The sequence below is a fragment of the Dama dama genome, chromosome 7 (genome assembly GCF_033118175.1).
Source record: "Dama dama isolate Ldn47 chromosome 7, ASM3311817v1, whole genome shotgun sequence".
NCBI classification, from domain to species: domain Eukaryota; kingdom Metazoa; phylum Chordata; class Mammalia; order Artiodactyla; family Cervidae; genus Dama; species Dama dama.
In genome coordinates this window covers 9,356,218-9,372,337 of record NC_083687.1, presented here as the reverse complement: position 1 = coordinate 9,372,337, position 16,120 = coordinate 9,356,218, and the positions used below count along the sequence as shown (strand labels likewise).

Here is a 16,120-nt window from a genome sequence, read left to right as displayed (position 1 = left end):
TTTCTGTTCATACCTGTGCTGGTTTTTGTCAGTGTTCAGAATTTCTTGTGTATCTGCAGTTGCTGTCAACAATAAGGGCAGTTTTTTTAGTTTAGACCTAATCAAACTTAATATTATAGCCTTTTATATACTGTTTGTTTCCAAAATCTTAATACCACTGTGAGCTTGAACCCTGTGGTGATTGATCACCCAAAAAGCAAGAATAGTGGGCAGACAAGTGAATCAACTGATTCGTGTTAGCTCAGATGGTGAAACCTAATGGGAAATGGGAAGTTTCACGTTCCTGGCGGTGTTTGTTACCTTAGTAAGAGACTCTGTTGTTTCTGCCTGTTGGACTTAGGGTTTGTGTGTCCGTTTTCACCAAGCAGAAAGAAAGGGAGAGCAGGTTCCTCCCTGGGATGACTGGGTTCCTCTGGTGTCCTGGACTGTGCTGAAAGGCGCCTGACGCTGCTGAGATGCTGACCATCCAGGATACCTCCTGTTGGCATAAGTATTTTCTACCTTAAACAGATCATCATTTGATACCAGCTTTCCTCACTGAGGGGGCTTCCCTGGTGATGCTAGTGGTAAAGAACCCACTTGCCAGCGCAGGAGACGTTAGAGACTCAGGTTCAATCCCTGGGTCGGAAGATCCCCTGGAGGAGGGCATGGCCACCCACTCCAGTGTTCTTGCCTGGAGAATCCCATGGACGGAGGAGCCTGCAGTCTGTAGGGTGACAAAGAGTCAGACACGGCTGAAGCCGCTTAGCGTGTCCTCATTGGGAGGGACTCTGCAGTTTCCCAGAGGATTCCCACATGGTTGCTTTGGAGCATTTAACCAAATATTTAGTGACCAGAATACTTTTCAGACAGGATGGTATTGTAAATGGGGCACAAACAGCAAGTGCTGCAGAAAGCGTGAAAAGGACGTTGAATGGCCACTTGCCTGATGGGCACTCCCCACTGTCCCTGTGGGTGCTGACGTGGAGGGCCGGGCGTGAGTTCACCCTGCCGCTTTGGTCAGGTGAGGCAGACACCTCAGTGTCGGTCCTTTCAGCCTCTGGTGACGATGGGAACCTGGTTTCTCCTTTTGTTACCTGGTGTGGGCAGGTGGCCTTAACTGAGAAAGCTGTGGATTTCTCCAGGGCGGGGTAGGCGTGTCCCGCCTGGGGGAGAGAGCCCAGCCTTTAGGACAAGCTCCCTTGCAGGACCTTGCAACTGAGGACACCCTGTTCCCTCCTGTGTGATTTGCCAACAGGCAGTTTGGAGGGCGTTTGGGCATTGAAGGCAGAGCTGGAGCTGGAGTCCGGCTCTTCTGGTCCCAGGCCTGCTTTTCCCCAACTCTACCCCCATCACCGTGGGACAGCTGCCTCCCACGGCCCTGAGAGCCTCAGCGACTGTCTCCTGGTTCCCCCTGGGACACCTAACAGTTCACTTGTTAAGGAGGCAGGTCCAAACAGCTTGGTAAGCATTTCTCTGCTAACAGCCTAGTCACTGTGTGAAAAAGCAGTCATGTACATTGAGAGACTGAATATTTGTATTGCATTCTGAAACGTCAGGGGGGGACCTGATGGGCACCAGGCAGCATTTGTCACTGCTTTGCAAAGATGCGCTGTTATCGACGGACGCTCAGTGTCCCGTGTGGAAGCTGAACTGCTGGTTCACGGGGTAGCGTTTTGCTGCGTGTCTTTCTCATACAGAACCTTCTGCGGGGCTCCCGCAGTTCCCCCGGTGCACAGGACCTGAGCTGCTGCCGTGGGGTGCTGAGTGCGCTGTTTGGGCTCTTGCGAGTCTGCAGCCTCAGCTGTTGGTGCGGAGCAGCAGCCAGCATTGCACGGGTGGTTCCTGTCCCGCAGGGCGTGGCTCCGAGCCAGGTAACCTTCCTGTGGTTACTGTGATGAAGCAAGTCTCTCAAGCAGTTGAATCTTTGCAATACTCTGTAACAAGATGAGGAATGATGATGAAAATCTTTTAAACCACCAGAGAGGGATACCAGCTACTTCATGCAAAAGTATACATTTTGCTGTCACTAGAATAAAAGTGTCCCGGATTTGCTGACCCTCTTCTGTGATGGCCTGTCCATAATTACTTGGATCTTCAAAGGAAAGGTGGTATTTAACAAGGAGCAGGAAACTAGCTGACTTTCAGTGAGTGTTTAAAAACCTCTTTGTTAAAAATACACTTTCTGATGAGTCTTAATGAACAAGTGTTTGATGTTGGGGATGATGGGAATTTATCATCTGAATTTTAGCAAAGACCTTTCCATAATCAGAAGAAATTTTTAAAAATTACTAATGGATGATTTAGTAAGTGCAGCTGATGACACAGTTCTTGGATCAGTGTAACTTAAAAAGAAAATATTTTGGCTGGGCTGAGGCATGTAGAATCTTAGTTCCCCGACCAAGGATCAAACCTGAGCCCCCTGCAGTGGAAGCGCCGGGTCCTAACCACTGGACTGCCAGCGAAGTCCCTGGATCAATGTGACTTTGTAAGGTATCTTTTTCACTTGTTACACCATTAAACGAGTATCACAGTGAATCATTTAGGATCAGTTTTGTTCCTAAATGTAAAACAGAGTATTTACTACATAATATAGTATTTTTAGTCTCATTGCTTTCACTAATAAGAGCCCAAAAGATTTTTGTATCGCTAATAAAATATTTAAGAATACTTTTCTTTTGTTTTTATTTTCTACTTAAATTTCTTTCTTTTTATATATTTTATAATTATGCAATATATTGGTACATAGTGTATCTATATATCTTATTTTACAATAAATATAAGTGTGAGGATTTACTCTTAAATGTGTGGGGACCGCCCTCTAGAACATCATAGTTGGGAGTCACTTAAACCAGAGACCAGTGGTTCTCAAACTCCGCCTTGTCTGGTCCACAGGGGTTTCTAGAAGTCTTTCCCAGGTCCTGTGGAGAGTATGGACCAGGGCTCTGGTGGGTGGTCCCTGCTAGCCCCTGCTTGTACCAGCACAGTTCTGCTATTAGCTTCTGAATTTTTTGTATCTGTGTTGCATATATGTTTGCATTTCAAAGCCTGCTGCATGTGTGTTTTACGTGGTTCGGTGATCTGTTTCAGACGCTTGGCAGTGCTTGCTCGCTGTAGCATCAGTTTTCACTGGGTTGTAGATCACTTCAAATCCTCTCACGAAAGTGAATTTAAAAGTTTTTACCTGACTGCTCACTATCCAGACTGGCTGAGGTTTTCCCCCACCTAAAGGCTGAAGTTCTAGCTCTTCTGTGAAACCTTCTCTAGTGACTGGGAGAGATGAAGGAGACCCCAGGCTCACAGATTGCTGATCTCTGGATCGCCCACACGCTCAGCACTGGAGTCCTTTGTCTGCACGGAGAAGGGCAGTGCGTGTGTGTGTGTGTGTGTGTGTGCGTGCGTGTGCGCGGGGTTAGCATGTGCGCTGGCTCCACCTTGTCTCCTGGAGCCGTGGAGCTCTGGGTCTTGAGCCCCTCTCTGTGTCTGGACCGACCCTGCCGTGGCTCTGACACGCTGGACGAATTCGTGGGTGAGACACAACGGTGTTTTCTCCTCCATGCTGCTGGGTTCCAAACTGACGTCGTAGGTGATCCAGGTGGATTCCAGAAGCTTTGTGCTGGGACCACGTTAGCCTATTCCTGCAAAGTCCCTTCTTGGGCTGAATGCTATACCGTTTCTATAAAAAGCTGGCCTAAAGAAACAACTATGAAAAGAACCTGCTTCTGTTGCCCTGAAACCTTCTCCTGAAGAATGTGTGTTAGTCATTCAGTCGTGTCCGACACTTTGCGACCCCACAGACTGTAGCCCGCCAGGTTCGTCTGCCCATGGGATTCTCTAGGCAGGAATACTGAAGTGGGTTCCCACACCCTCCTCCTACTGAAGAATAGTTATTACCAATTAATGTTGCTTACTTTCCCCCAGGTAAGGAGTCGTTACAGAGATTTTAAAAATACACATCTTTAGGGGAAAAAATGCCTCACTGGGAGAGCCGTAAGCTTCTTCCTTTTAATAACAGTTCTGACATTTATCACATTTCCCTTTCTGCTTTTGTTGCCAGAAAGCTCAGAGCTGGTTCCCATGATCAGCAGGAGCAGCTGTGTTGGTTTCCATGTGGTGAAGGGACCCGGGGACCTGGGGGGGGTGATGCTGCTGGCGTGCGGGGCCAGGGGGCAGGGTGGGGGCATCGGCACTCCTGTCCCGCTACGGCTCCCACTCGCTGAGTACTGGGCGCCGCCCCACGCTGTTAGCTTTGTCTGTAAGGTGGGGCAAGTCATCTGCCCGTGTGTGTCTCACCGCGGGGTTTGAACTTAGTCTCGGCCTGTAGTAAGTTGCATTTCCTCTGCTGTAGGATGCCCCGCTGGGCACAAGAATCTCCTCCTTCTTCTCCAGCCCTCATTCTCTAATTCATGAAACTTTTGGCCTACTTGTGCTTTATGAAGACCTCTTTAAGTCCCTCCTAGAAAGAGTTGGGGTAAAGTTAAGTAAAGGGCTTTGTCATTGAAGGTGCCAGGGAGGCAGGAAGGGCGGTGGGGAGGAGGGAGGCCTTCGTAGACCTTTGAGAGGAGAATTCCAGGTCTCGGATGGGCTTTATGAAAACTCTCTCAATAAAACTGAGTTTTCAGATGAGCCCTTGAAAACAGTGCCAAGTGACAATGACTTTTTTATTTCTTACTATCACTAAAAACACCTGGAATATTCCACTGGTCAAGCCAGGAAAGAGGAATTTACTTTAAGAATTTTTGAAAATTTGGTACAAAGTGTAAAAGAACTTTCCTCTCAAAAGAGCTTGTTGATAGTGAAAATATTTTTCTTGAAATTAGTTGTAGCAACATGGATAGACCTAGAGATTATCGTACTAAGTAAAGTAGGTCAGACAGAGAAAGACAAATATAGCATTTTTCTGTGGAATCTAAAAAATAGTACAAATGGAGTTATTTATAAAACGAAAACAGTCTTGCAAACAGACAAGACAAACTTTTGGTTACCAAAGGGGAAAGGCAGCGAGGGATAAGTCAGGGGACTGGGCTGAATAGATGCACACTACTGGGACTTCCGTGGTAGTCCAGGGGTTAAGAACTTGCCTTCCAAAGCAGGGGACATGGGTTCGATCCCTGGCTGGGGAACCAAAATCAAACATGCTGTGGGGCAACTAAGCCCACATGCCGCAACTACTGAAGCCCACACACATTAGGCCCGTGCTCTGCAATAGCAGAGGCCCCCCGCCCAGCAACAAAGAGCCTGTGCGGCCATGATGATGAGAATAATAAATATTTTTAAAAAATCAGATACACACTACTTCCCAGGTGGCACTAGTGGTAAAGAACCCACCTGCTAGCACAAGATACGTAAGAGACGTGGGTTCGACCCCCGGAGGAGGGCATGGCAACCCACTCCAGAGTTCTTGCCTGGAGAATCCCCATGGATGGAGGAGCCTGGCGGGCTACAGTCCATGGGGTCACAAAGAGTTGGACAGGGCTGAAGTGACTTAGCATGCATGCATGCATATGTATATATGTATATAACTGAATCACTTTGCTGTATACTTGAACTTAACACAGTACTATAAATCAAGTATACTTCAATAAAAAGGGTGCAGCCCTCATTTAAGGGAGTAGGTCCTTCCTCAAAAAGTTGAACCTGGTTACTATATGACCCAGTAGTTCCACTGCTAGTCATGTTTACCTGAGAGAACCGAAAACATATGTCTATAAAAAAAGGGTGTACAAATGTTCATAGGAGCATCATTCATGATAGCCAAAAGGCAGAAACAATTCAAATTTATCATCAGTGGAGGAACCGATAGACAAAATATGCTATTCCCATGTGATGGAGTATTACTCAACCATAAAAAACCAATGGGGTAGCTACACATGCTCCAGTGTGGATGAACCTAGGAAACATGTTCTGTAGGGAAGCCAGGCAGCAAGGTCACATATTGTACCATTTCATTCATATGAGATGTTCAGCAGAAGCAAGCTCATAGAGACAGAAATTAGTGGTTGCCTGTGACTGGGGCAAGAATAGGGTGGGATGGTGGGAGCAGGGTGTGTGTGTACATGTGTGTGTAACTCACTGGGGGGTTTGAACTTGGTCTCGTCCTGTGGGAAGCTGCATCCCCTCTGCTGTAGGATGCCCCGCTGGGCACATGAATCTCCTCCTCCCTTCCCCAGCCCTCATTTTCTAATTCATGAAACTTTTGGCATATTTGTGCTTTATGAAGACCTCTTTAAACCCCTCCTAGAAAGAATTGACTTGTGATGGGTGTGAAGTTTCTTTTTGGATGATAGAAATTTTCTAGAAATTAGGTTGTGGTGATGTGTTTGTACAATCTTGTGAATATGATGAAAACCACTGAATAGTACACATTATAACGGTGGATATTATAGTATGTGAAATGTATCTAAATAATAATAAAAAAGAAGAGACACTAGACAAACTTGAAGAAGCCTGGTGCTGCTGAGGGGTGATGCTATACCTAGGAAATGGATCTACACTATTCTTAAAGGAAATCCTCTGTAGTGTAGCCTCACCAGCAATGTGCTAAGATCATTTCGTCTCAGTTACTGGCACCTGGTGATAAGCAGGTACACAGAGCCAGAGCCTCCAAAACGTCCAGATGTTGTGGAGTCGGGGAGGGTGGGGAACTCAGGGAGAATTGTGAGAATCTGGGGAGCCTCTGCCTCCATCATGAGCAAGCTGCTCTGTTTGGCTTTGTGTATCTGGCTTCATGAGATTCCATATCCTTTGCTGTTAAAGAAACTGGTACCATCAAAAAAAAGATGAGTCAGCCTAAATATATCTAGACATCTCTATTTAATTAAATTTTCTCCTCAAAGAATAGCATTCTTTAAGAAGAAGAAATATGTGTAATAGATTGGTATGGTGCCCAAAACCCAGTGGTCAGTCACTGAATGGTTATCACCAATAAAGATTGGATTGTGACCATTTGCTAGTAGAAGTAGAACAAGCAGATAAGCCCCGGGTTCTCTGGCAGATTGAAGTCGAGCATGTGGGTGTGATTTTGTGTCTGCTGCCCTTGGGAATGGTGACCTGTTAGTACATGCTGCCTGAAAAGAATCAGTCTTTTTGAAAACTATTACTGTATTTAATACTCTCTTTTTTTTTGAGGCCCTTGGGAATTTCTGTAAATATTTATTGCTCCAAAAATAAAATGAAAGATTTTTAGAAAATTTTCTAGAGCAACACCACAAGGAAGTTTGTAACCAGAGTTCTCTTATTAATACTAATCTGGTACTAAAAAAGCAGAAATACTGTGTATATGTAAGCACTTCCCTCATCCTAGTTGAAAAGTATTGCCATAAATGTTTACAGATTTTATATTTTAATGGTTTAATAGTGTACTGTCATTTGTTTGCTTGGGGGCACCTTAATTTATTTTACTCTTTACTTTCTTAATGATATTGGCCACCAAAATAGGGGGAAAAAAAATCCAAGTGGTTTAGAAAGGAATTTTTAAAATACAGTGGAGGACAGATGTAAATTTTTTTTTTTTTTTAAGTAACCCCTCATCCAGTCCCTGAAATAGAATCCTAAAAATACAGTTGGCCTGCGTGTTGGCTTACAGCGGAGTGAACTCTTGTGCGTGCTCTCAAGGACTGTCAGCTGCTGGCAGCAAAGGCTTCTGCACTCTCTTCCTGCAGAAGCTTGTTAGGATTTTGTCTTTCTTTTTTTAAACCCTAATTGGGGGACTTCCGTGGTAGTTCACTGGTTAAGAGTTCGCCTTCCAGTGCAGAGGACACAGGTTCAGTCCCCTGGGTGGGGAGCTAAGACCTCACGTGCCACAGAGCAGCGAAACCTGTGCGCTGAGCTGCTGAGCCTGGGGCGCTCCGGGGCCTGATGCCAGCTAGAGGAAGCCCCCGTGCCACAGCGAGGACCTGGCATGGCCAAATAAATAGTATTAAAAAAAAGAAAAAGTTAAACCCCATTTGATGGTAAAAATGGTGGGAGTGAAGGAAAGATAGAAAATAGTGGCTTGTGTAGGAGGTCATCCTGATGACATTACACAGAAATTTAATTTTCCGAGAATTAAAATTTAAGGGTAAAATATCTGTTACTGGGGGAGCGGTTTAAAAAAAGTAAGGTCTGTATAGATTCCAAATTACCATGCAATTAAAAAAAAAAAACCTGTGTGTATTATCTGTTGATAAGAAAGTAAAAAACCTCCTTTGTATAAGATGCTGCCTTTTGTATGAATAAAGGAAGCTAAGGCTATATATTCATACCCCTTTTTCTTTGCATAAAAGGCAACTGTGGGTAAATGCATAAATAACTAACAGAAAGGGTTATTTTCCGTGAGAAGGTTTATTTCCCGTGAGAAAGGGTCTAGGTGGTAGGAGACTGGATAGACGCAGGACAGAGGTGGGAGCCAACTCATTCCTGAATATTTGTTCTGCATGTTTATTAATGTATTATACTGCTGCTGCTGTTTAGTCATTCAGTCGTGTCTGACTCTTTGTGACCCCATGGACTTAGCCCGCCAGGCTCCTGTGTCCATGGGGTTCTCCAGGCAAGAATCCCGGAGTGGGTTGCCTTCCTTCAGGGGATCTTCCTGACTCAGGGATTGATCCAGCGTCTCCTTCATTGACAGACAGATTCCTTAACACTGAGCCACCTTGGAAGGCCCAATGTATTAGTACTACATCACAAATATTCACAAATACTGTATTCCCTATTCACAAAGTGGACCTCACAAACTCAAGGGTGAGAGCAGAAAATGGTGACTGAAAATGCAGATGCCATGGTGAGTCCTGGCTCTGCCCCTTCCCCACTGTGGGAGACCTTGTTCAGGCGCCCTCTCGTGCCTTCATTTTCTCATCCATAAAGTTAATTCTTGGAAAGAACTCGCAACAGCCTCTGTCATACGGTTTCTGCTGGTGTCGTTACTAGTAGTTGAGCACTAACAACCATTCTCACGTTGCCTGTCGAGTGTCTAATCTTTGCAGCAGCTGGTAAATGCATGTGGCTAAGAGCCTGGCCTCTGAAGTAGACAGAATTGAGTTCAAGTCCCCAGACTGCGTCAGTTCTTAGCAGTGTGTCCCTTCCTTGCAAAGATGCTGGAGTGGAATTGACCAGGTTGCCTGCATAGGGAAGGCACCATCCTGAAGTCTTGATGGAAGATGCCATATTCAGAAAAGGCAGGAGAGGTCATTCATCCTTGCATTTTGATCTTACTGTCTCTGGTCCAGATCTGCATTCAAGCTGGCTCTGTTTTATGTCAGCTCTTCCTAGAATGGTCTGGAGAACTCTGTTCTGGAGGGACTGGTAGGATTGCGCACTGGCCTGGGACTGTCCAGGGCAGGGTACGGATGAGAGCCAAACCCATGGTTTCATTTGAGAATCAGTTAATAATCGAAATGAAACCTGAAATCATAACCTGGCCAGGTTATGCTCTGAGGTTTGGGCTTATGTGGGAGGTGGGCGTCTGTAGTCAAACCAGTGTCCTTGCTTTTTATTCGTCATTGTCCCTCAAGTCCCCAGTTATGGATGATGTATCCTTAAAAATTGTCCCATGCCAGCCACTCCCCATCTGCAGGCCTGTTCTCGGAGGCGGTTTTGGGCAGAGGGGATGGCTCCCGTGGTTGATAGAATTGTGGAGCAGTCTTTTTGGGTACTCCGCCTTGGGGCACACACATTTGTGTGGCCCCTGACTATACTTCCCTGGAGTAGGAAATGACAACCCACTCCAGTGTTCTTGCCTGGAAAATTCCAGGGACAGAGGAGCCTGGCAGGCTGCAGTCTGTAGGGTCGGAAAGAGTCGGACACGACTGAGTGACCGAGCATTCACGAAGGCATAACTGCTTGGGCACAGGGCCGTCTCAAGGAAATAACGTATCAGACCATCTCTGTTAACTGGAAGGAATATGTATCATGCCCTAATGGCTGTAGTAGGTACGATTGTCTTCATTTTATGGGAATCGAGGCACCGTGGTGAAGTACTTCAGCCAAGCAGATCCAGGCAGTTGTGAGGGATATAAATTATAGAGTTTCAAAGAATGGCGGTCCTCAGAGTGAGGGCGGAGAAGGAAGTGGCAACCTGCTCCAGTATTCCTGCCTGGAGAAGTCCATGGACACGGGAACCTGGTGGGCTACAGTCCATGGGGTCGCAAAGAGTCAGACACGCGTGAGTGCCTAAGGCACACAGGGTGAGGGCAGGGTCTTGGCTTTCTCACCGGATTTGAGCTGTGGCTTTGCCATTGTCTGATGGACCTCACAGCAGCGGACCTCGCTTTCTTGATGAGGTCATCGTGGAGATGACAGTCAGGACCCCCACCCCGTGCCTCCCGCCCCAGGGGGTGCCCCGGGTGGCGGGCGGGCCCAGCTCTGTTCTGCTTCAGGCAGGAGGTGTCAGTAGCTGGGCCTGGTGACACTGCTTTGCAAGATGCTCTTGATGGCGCCCAAGAAGGGAGCTTTGGAAGCAAAGAAGGACGTTCCCCTTCATTTCATTAGTGGATGTCTTTAGTGGGTCAAAAGAGATGTGAAAGTGATGAGCGTTAAATAGTTACAGCGGCAGGTCTGTCAGTGGTTTTTAAAATAGAGATGTGAAAACAACCAAATCGTTATCACCTTTCCCTTTAAAACTGGTTCTGGGAACAGCTGAAACTGAAAACCAAGCCCTTGATTTTACTTTTACATGGCTTATAATGTCCGGTCTCTGCCTTTTCTATGGGTTGCTCTTAGGGGCACATAGTGGGTGGTCCCCCCTCCCTCCCATGTTATTTCTTCTACGTGAGGGTTTGGCCCAGAAGCAGTGGGACTGGGAAATTGCTATTCCACCTGGCTGCATTTTGGGGGAAAAGTCTTGGTATTAAATTCATAATTATTTATTAGCAGGGTTACTGACTTTTAAAAAATATATATTCTGAAGGGTTTTATTTTTTTCCTCTTGATTTAATTGTGAGACTGTTACTCAGTTTCTAAATTTCCAAGATTATTTTTAGAAAATTGGAGGGGATACCAATTTTGTGCTTTTCAGATGTATAGTTCAAATACATTTTCAAGCCAGTGGGTTTTGTGTGTGTATTATGCATTGTTCCTGCAAATCAAATTTACATTTTCTAATGTTATGAGAAGTGCCGTCAGTGCCTGCTATTCTGGCTTTGATGTTGGCAGGAGGACAGAGGATTAAGGCAGATTAGGGTGTTGATCTGACTCCCTGTGTTCTGTGGGATCACAAGTAAAAGTCCTCCAAATCTGGGCGTTACTCTGGTGACATTAGCAGAAGCTGGAGTTCTCGCTTTTCAGAGCTTAGCACAACGCCTGCTGGAGTAACCAGCTGATTCTCTCCTGAATCAGCGTGTTGTGCCAGCGCTGACATACTGGTATGTGTGTGGCGTCTGCTGATTCAGAATTGCCACCGTGACCCAGATCATCGGCATCTGGGGAGAACCTCTGTATCTGTGCACGGTGTTTCTACTAGAGGTGGATTACAGCGGAGAGGCAGGAGAATCTGCTGAAAAGAGTGCCACTCGGGGTTTATTAAGAATGAAAGCAGCATTATCACAGCCACCATTTACTGAATCAGGCTGTTGTCCTGGGCACCGCATGGACAGTGTCGCTACTTGACCTCCTGCATCTCAGGGGCTCCTTGCTCTGTGAGGGTGGGAACTTCAGTGGAGCACGTGGACTCTCTGCACTGAGAGGCCCACTGCGTTCAGACAGACAGACTTCTCAGTGATGTTGGCAAGAAGAGCAGCTCGAGATTAAAGGTGTGCAGGCGGTCCTGTTTTTAAGGCCGCGGTGCATTTTGACATTCAAGCCTGGAAGTGCATATTCGGCTCCTGTCCTGGTCCTGGGAGTGGCTGTCTCTTAGGGGCTGGAGAGTTCTTTCCATGTATCAGCTGCACAGAGTTTGTGTGCGCGAGGCCCTGCGGTGACGATGCCGCGCTCTTCATCTTAATGTTAAAATTTGCAAAGTAGAGACGATACTGTTTTTACTGGGGGTGGGGTGGTCAGAGATATTTTTCCTCGGGGAAGTGACGTACAAGGTCTTACTAAGAGTTGCTCTTTCTGGAGTGTATACTTTGGGGAGTGGGGGTTGCTGGGGAGGGGAAAGAGTAGGAAGAATCTTAGGCATTTTCCTTAAACGCTTTTTTTCTTTTGTTCACTTCTAGTCTTTATAACCTGGCTTCACTGGAACTGAGAGAGAATCTACTTACTTATCTCCCTGAGTGAGTCTCTGGGGAGAAGGAGAGGGGGGTTTCATACTGAATGAATTTCCTGAAGCATTAAAAAAAAAAAAAAAAAAAAAACTACAGTAGCTTGTCAAGAAGAAGTTCTGTGTCTTTTGGAAAATTTGAGAGATGCCAGCCTTAATAGACTTCCTGTGCAGTATTTATGGCCATGAAATCCAGATGAATCTTATTTTGGGAAACTAGTCCAAGTGAGGAATCTCATGTTGCTCGGCATTTCTAAGTCCCAAGAGCTCCTTCCCTTTGTAATTTTTTTTTTTTTTTTTTAATAGCTCCCTTACCCAGCTACGGAGACTAGAAGAACTTGATTTAGGAAACAATGAAATATATAATTTGGTAAGTCTGTACTGAAGAGAGATTTGAATTTCACCCTGTTCCTAGTTATGATCACAAAATATTTGGGGGGCCTCTCTAGGGATGCTCTTAAGCCAGTGTTTCCACAGAGGCAGCTTGGCAACATTAGAGCACGCGCTTCGGTCCACACGGGTTACGGGTAATGATTGGGGGATGGAGGTGACGGCATAAGTAGAAGCAGCTGGCATTCCTGGGGAGTCTTGGGGATGCTTTTAGGGGAGGGGTGCTGATTTTAGAGAAGTACCCACAAACCTCCTCTGTGATACTCCATTCCCAACTGCTGAGTGAAGGTCCTTCCCTTCTTAATGGGAGGCTAATAAATACTGGAGCTTTGTTACCATAACATTGCTTTTTGTTTTAGCCAGAATCAATAGGAGCTCTCTTACATCTAAAGGATCTCTGGTTGGATGGAAATCAACTGTCAGAATTACCTCAGGTGAGTGGTAATTTCACAGCTTCCCTCCAAAACGCAAAAAGACCACCGTCACCCTCATGCATCCCCTTCTCCTCCATGAGATTTTCTAGAAAAGGGAGCTTGAAAACTAAAACGTTGGTTGCCAAAGCAGATTCGGAAAAATACGTTGAACATTCATCACGCCACATTGCCATAAAAAATTGAAAGCCTCAACCCACCGTTTCTAAAGATAGTAAATATATCTTTTGGTGTGTGAAGTCTGCATTTTATTTCATCCTGGCTTGAGGCCTGGGTTGCCTGCTTGAAGCCTAGCTCATTTGGAAATTACCAGGATCCCAGATTCTGATGGCAGAAGTTTCTGCCACTGATGGTGATATGCCAAGTGTTTTGGGATGATTTGAGCACATTTTGCTGTGTAATAGTTGATGTAAAATCAGTGCAAAAAGTTGCTACTTCATGTTTTTTCCAAATGTTGCTTATGGTGTAGCTGGAACATCACATGCTGTTTACGTCTTTCCTGCTGTTACCAAGTGTGAGGAACCGTGTTCCAAGTGAAACGGGGTCGTGTGGGCTTCTGTGTATGTGGTCAGCTTGTGGGTTCTAGCACGCAGACCCACCTTCCCACCAGTTGAGAGAGAAACTTGAACAAACAGCAACACATAGGCGTTTCCCTCAACTTTGTTTTTCTGCAGCTGTTACTGAATTCTACTCTTAGGGCCCCTTAGAGCCAGGGTTTAAAGTCCATGTATTTCATGATGGTCGAGGTATGCGTATTGTATAGTAATTCAGGACCTGTGTCTGCTGGGCTCCCTGAACCAGCCATGATGGGACCGTGCCCTTTGGCTGGAGAAGGTGTATTTGTGCAAGGAAGTCTGGTGCTGTAAAAAAGCACTTGAGTAAAATTCTAGTTGTAGTTATGTGCTGGAATTGCCAGGACATCACCGACGACTCATGCAACCAAGGAGCTAATTCGAGTCTGTTTTTGAGGTCTTGGCTGCATTTGGAAAAAAGAAAGGGCAGATCAGCAGCTGATATGAGTGAGGGTTTGATTAACAGATTTCTCTAGGAAATTATGAAACATCCTGATTAAGAGAATTAGAGTTACTTAAAAGAGTCAAAGGATGGGGCAGAAATGCCAGGAAGATATTAAGAAAGTAATAAAATACCAGCTATAAAGGTTGGATAAACAACCAGGCCTTACTGTGGAGCACAGGGGACTATATTCAGTATCCCGTGGTAAAACAGAATGGAAAAAGAATATGAAAAAGAATCTACATATGTATAACAAGTCATTTTGCAGTGTAGGAGAGATTAACACGGCATACCTCAATAAAATAAAAAGCTCTTAGACATGCAGTGGACAGATACATGTAAACAACGATGTGCAAAACGTCACGTCCTAAACACAAAGAAATTAACCTGCCACTGATCATGTTATTCATTTTTTTTTTAATGCATTTTTTTTTTTCTCTTTGGCCCACTTGTATAACCTTTTATTGAGTCAGGACTAAACTCATCAGACAGTCTCAGATAATCAGTTATTTTCCTGTCTTCACTGATGACAGAAAGAAAAGGAGACAAAGACACTATTTAAAGGAATAAATTTAAAAAGTAGACTCTCCTCAGGGAGCCTGGCCTGAAATGGGTAGAAAGGTCGTCTGGTTTCCTCCAGGCAGGAAATGCAGGGGTGGGGTCCCAGGGTGTGTGTTGGTGGGGGATAAGCTGGGTAGAGTGGTTCAGGCCAAATTCGGTGCTGATTTAGGAGTCTGTGCTCACGTAGACTTCAGGGGGCCACTGGAGTTCGAGGTGGGGTTTCATTCCGGGCCTGGAGCGATGCTTCCCGGAGGGAAGGATGGAGGCACAGTTGTGAACAGACTTGGGCAGAGGGTGTCCAGACCTGTCCAGGCGGGAGGGTGCTGAGCGTGGGAGGGAACAGGCTGGCAGCGGGTCGGGGAAGGGGGCAGCGGTAAGAGGGAGCGTGTGTCGGGAGAGTGGAGGGTCCGAGGCCTCTGGACTGGAGCTCAGGCCCCAAGGAGGTGCCTCCCCTCCCGGGCTGGCTCTTCCCTTTCGGATTGGTCTGGCGTTCTTGTCTCAGGTATTAACAGAGAGAGTGAGTGTGTGTATGTGTGTATTAGTGTGTGTGGGGTGTGTGTGTGTGTGGCTCTGTTGTCTTGGGTATTAACAGTGTGTCTGTGTGTGCCCGTGTGTGCGTGTGTGTATTAATAGTGTGTGTGTGTCTGTGTCTGTGTGTATCTGTGTGTGTCTCTGTGTGCCCGTGTGTGCGTGTGTGTATTAATAGTGTGTGTGTGTCTGTGTCCGTGTGTATCTGTGTGTGTCTGTGTGTGCATGTGTGTATTAATTGTGTGTGCCCGTGTGTGCGTGTGTGTATTAATAGTGTGTGTGTGTCCGTCTGTGTGTGCCCATGTGTGCGTGTGTGTATTAATAGTGTGTGTGTGTGTGTGTGTTTCTGTGTGTATGTGTGTGTGTGCACATGTGTGCGCGCGCTCCAGTTTCCCCGGGGAGCAGCTGAGCCCCTGTTGTACCACGTGCTGCCTGTCACGGCAGATAGAAAGGAGTTGGCTGCCTCCAGGACTTCGCAGGCTGTTCTGAGTATCGAGCCCAATACTGGAGAACTGGCGTCTGGTCGCCTTTTTTTTCTTCATCCCCGCACTGTGGGGGCCTTCAAGCGACTGGTTTTCTCCCGGCGCCCGTGTCCTCACCTTACTGAGGGGATGACTCCCCGCCTGCCTGCAGGCGGAGGGCCTGGCCTCCCTTCCCAGCACCATATGTGTGATTCACACAGTTTCCGTTTTCATTGGAAGGGGGTCTGGAAACACCCCTGCTGTCACCTTCGGCCAGCACTGGAGAAACATCCTCGGGACCACTCCGCAGTTTGATCTGGAGAAATCAGTATAAGAAATTCCTCCGTACGGTGACTGGTTCTGGTGTGACTTTCTTTCCCTGTGTCCTTGATGCAGGAAATAGGAAATCTGAAGAACCTACTCTGCTTAGACGTCTCTGAAAACAGGTTGGAACGGCTTCCGGAAGAGATCAGTGGCCTGACTTCACTGACGGATTTGGTCATTTCGCAGAACTTGCTAGAGATGCTCCCAGACGGCATCGGTGAGTATGGCGCCAGCTGCCACCGTGCTGGCTGTTGGGT

General features: G+C 46.4%; 2 protein-coding genes across 2 annotated transcripts in view; both read left to right on the top strand.

Annotated features, from left to right (window-relative positions):
• Positions 1–16,120, top strand: part of LRRC1 (leucine rich repeat containing 1) — a 131,040-nt gene that overhangs the window by 86,153 nt on the left and 28,767 nt on the right. Inside the window, exons 5-8 of the mRNA XM_061146374.1 lie at positions 12,111–12,167; positions 12,461–12,524; positions 12,904–12,978; positions 15,936–16,080. Coding sequence (XP_061002357.1) covers positions 12,111–12,167; positions 12,461–12,524; positions 12,904–12,978; positions 15,936–16,080 — 341 coding nt within the window. The remainder of the gene's footprint in view (positions 1–12,110; positions 12,168–12,460; positions 12,525–12,903; positions 12,979–15,935; positions 16,081–16,120) is intronic.
• On the top strand, positions 411–9,582 carry LOC133059969 (uncharacterized). Its single transcript, XM_061147759.1, has 6 exons — positions 411–490; positions 849–1,003; positions 1,238–1,443; positions 1,703–1,853; positions 4,037–4,234; positions 9,533–9,582. The coding sequence occupies exons 1-6, from the start codon at positions 456–458 to the stop codon at positions 9,580–9,582; spliced, it is 795 nt and encodes a 264-aa protein (XP_061003742.1). The 5' UTR covers positions 411–455.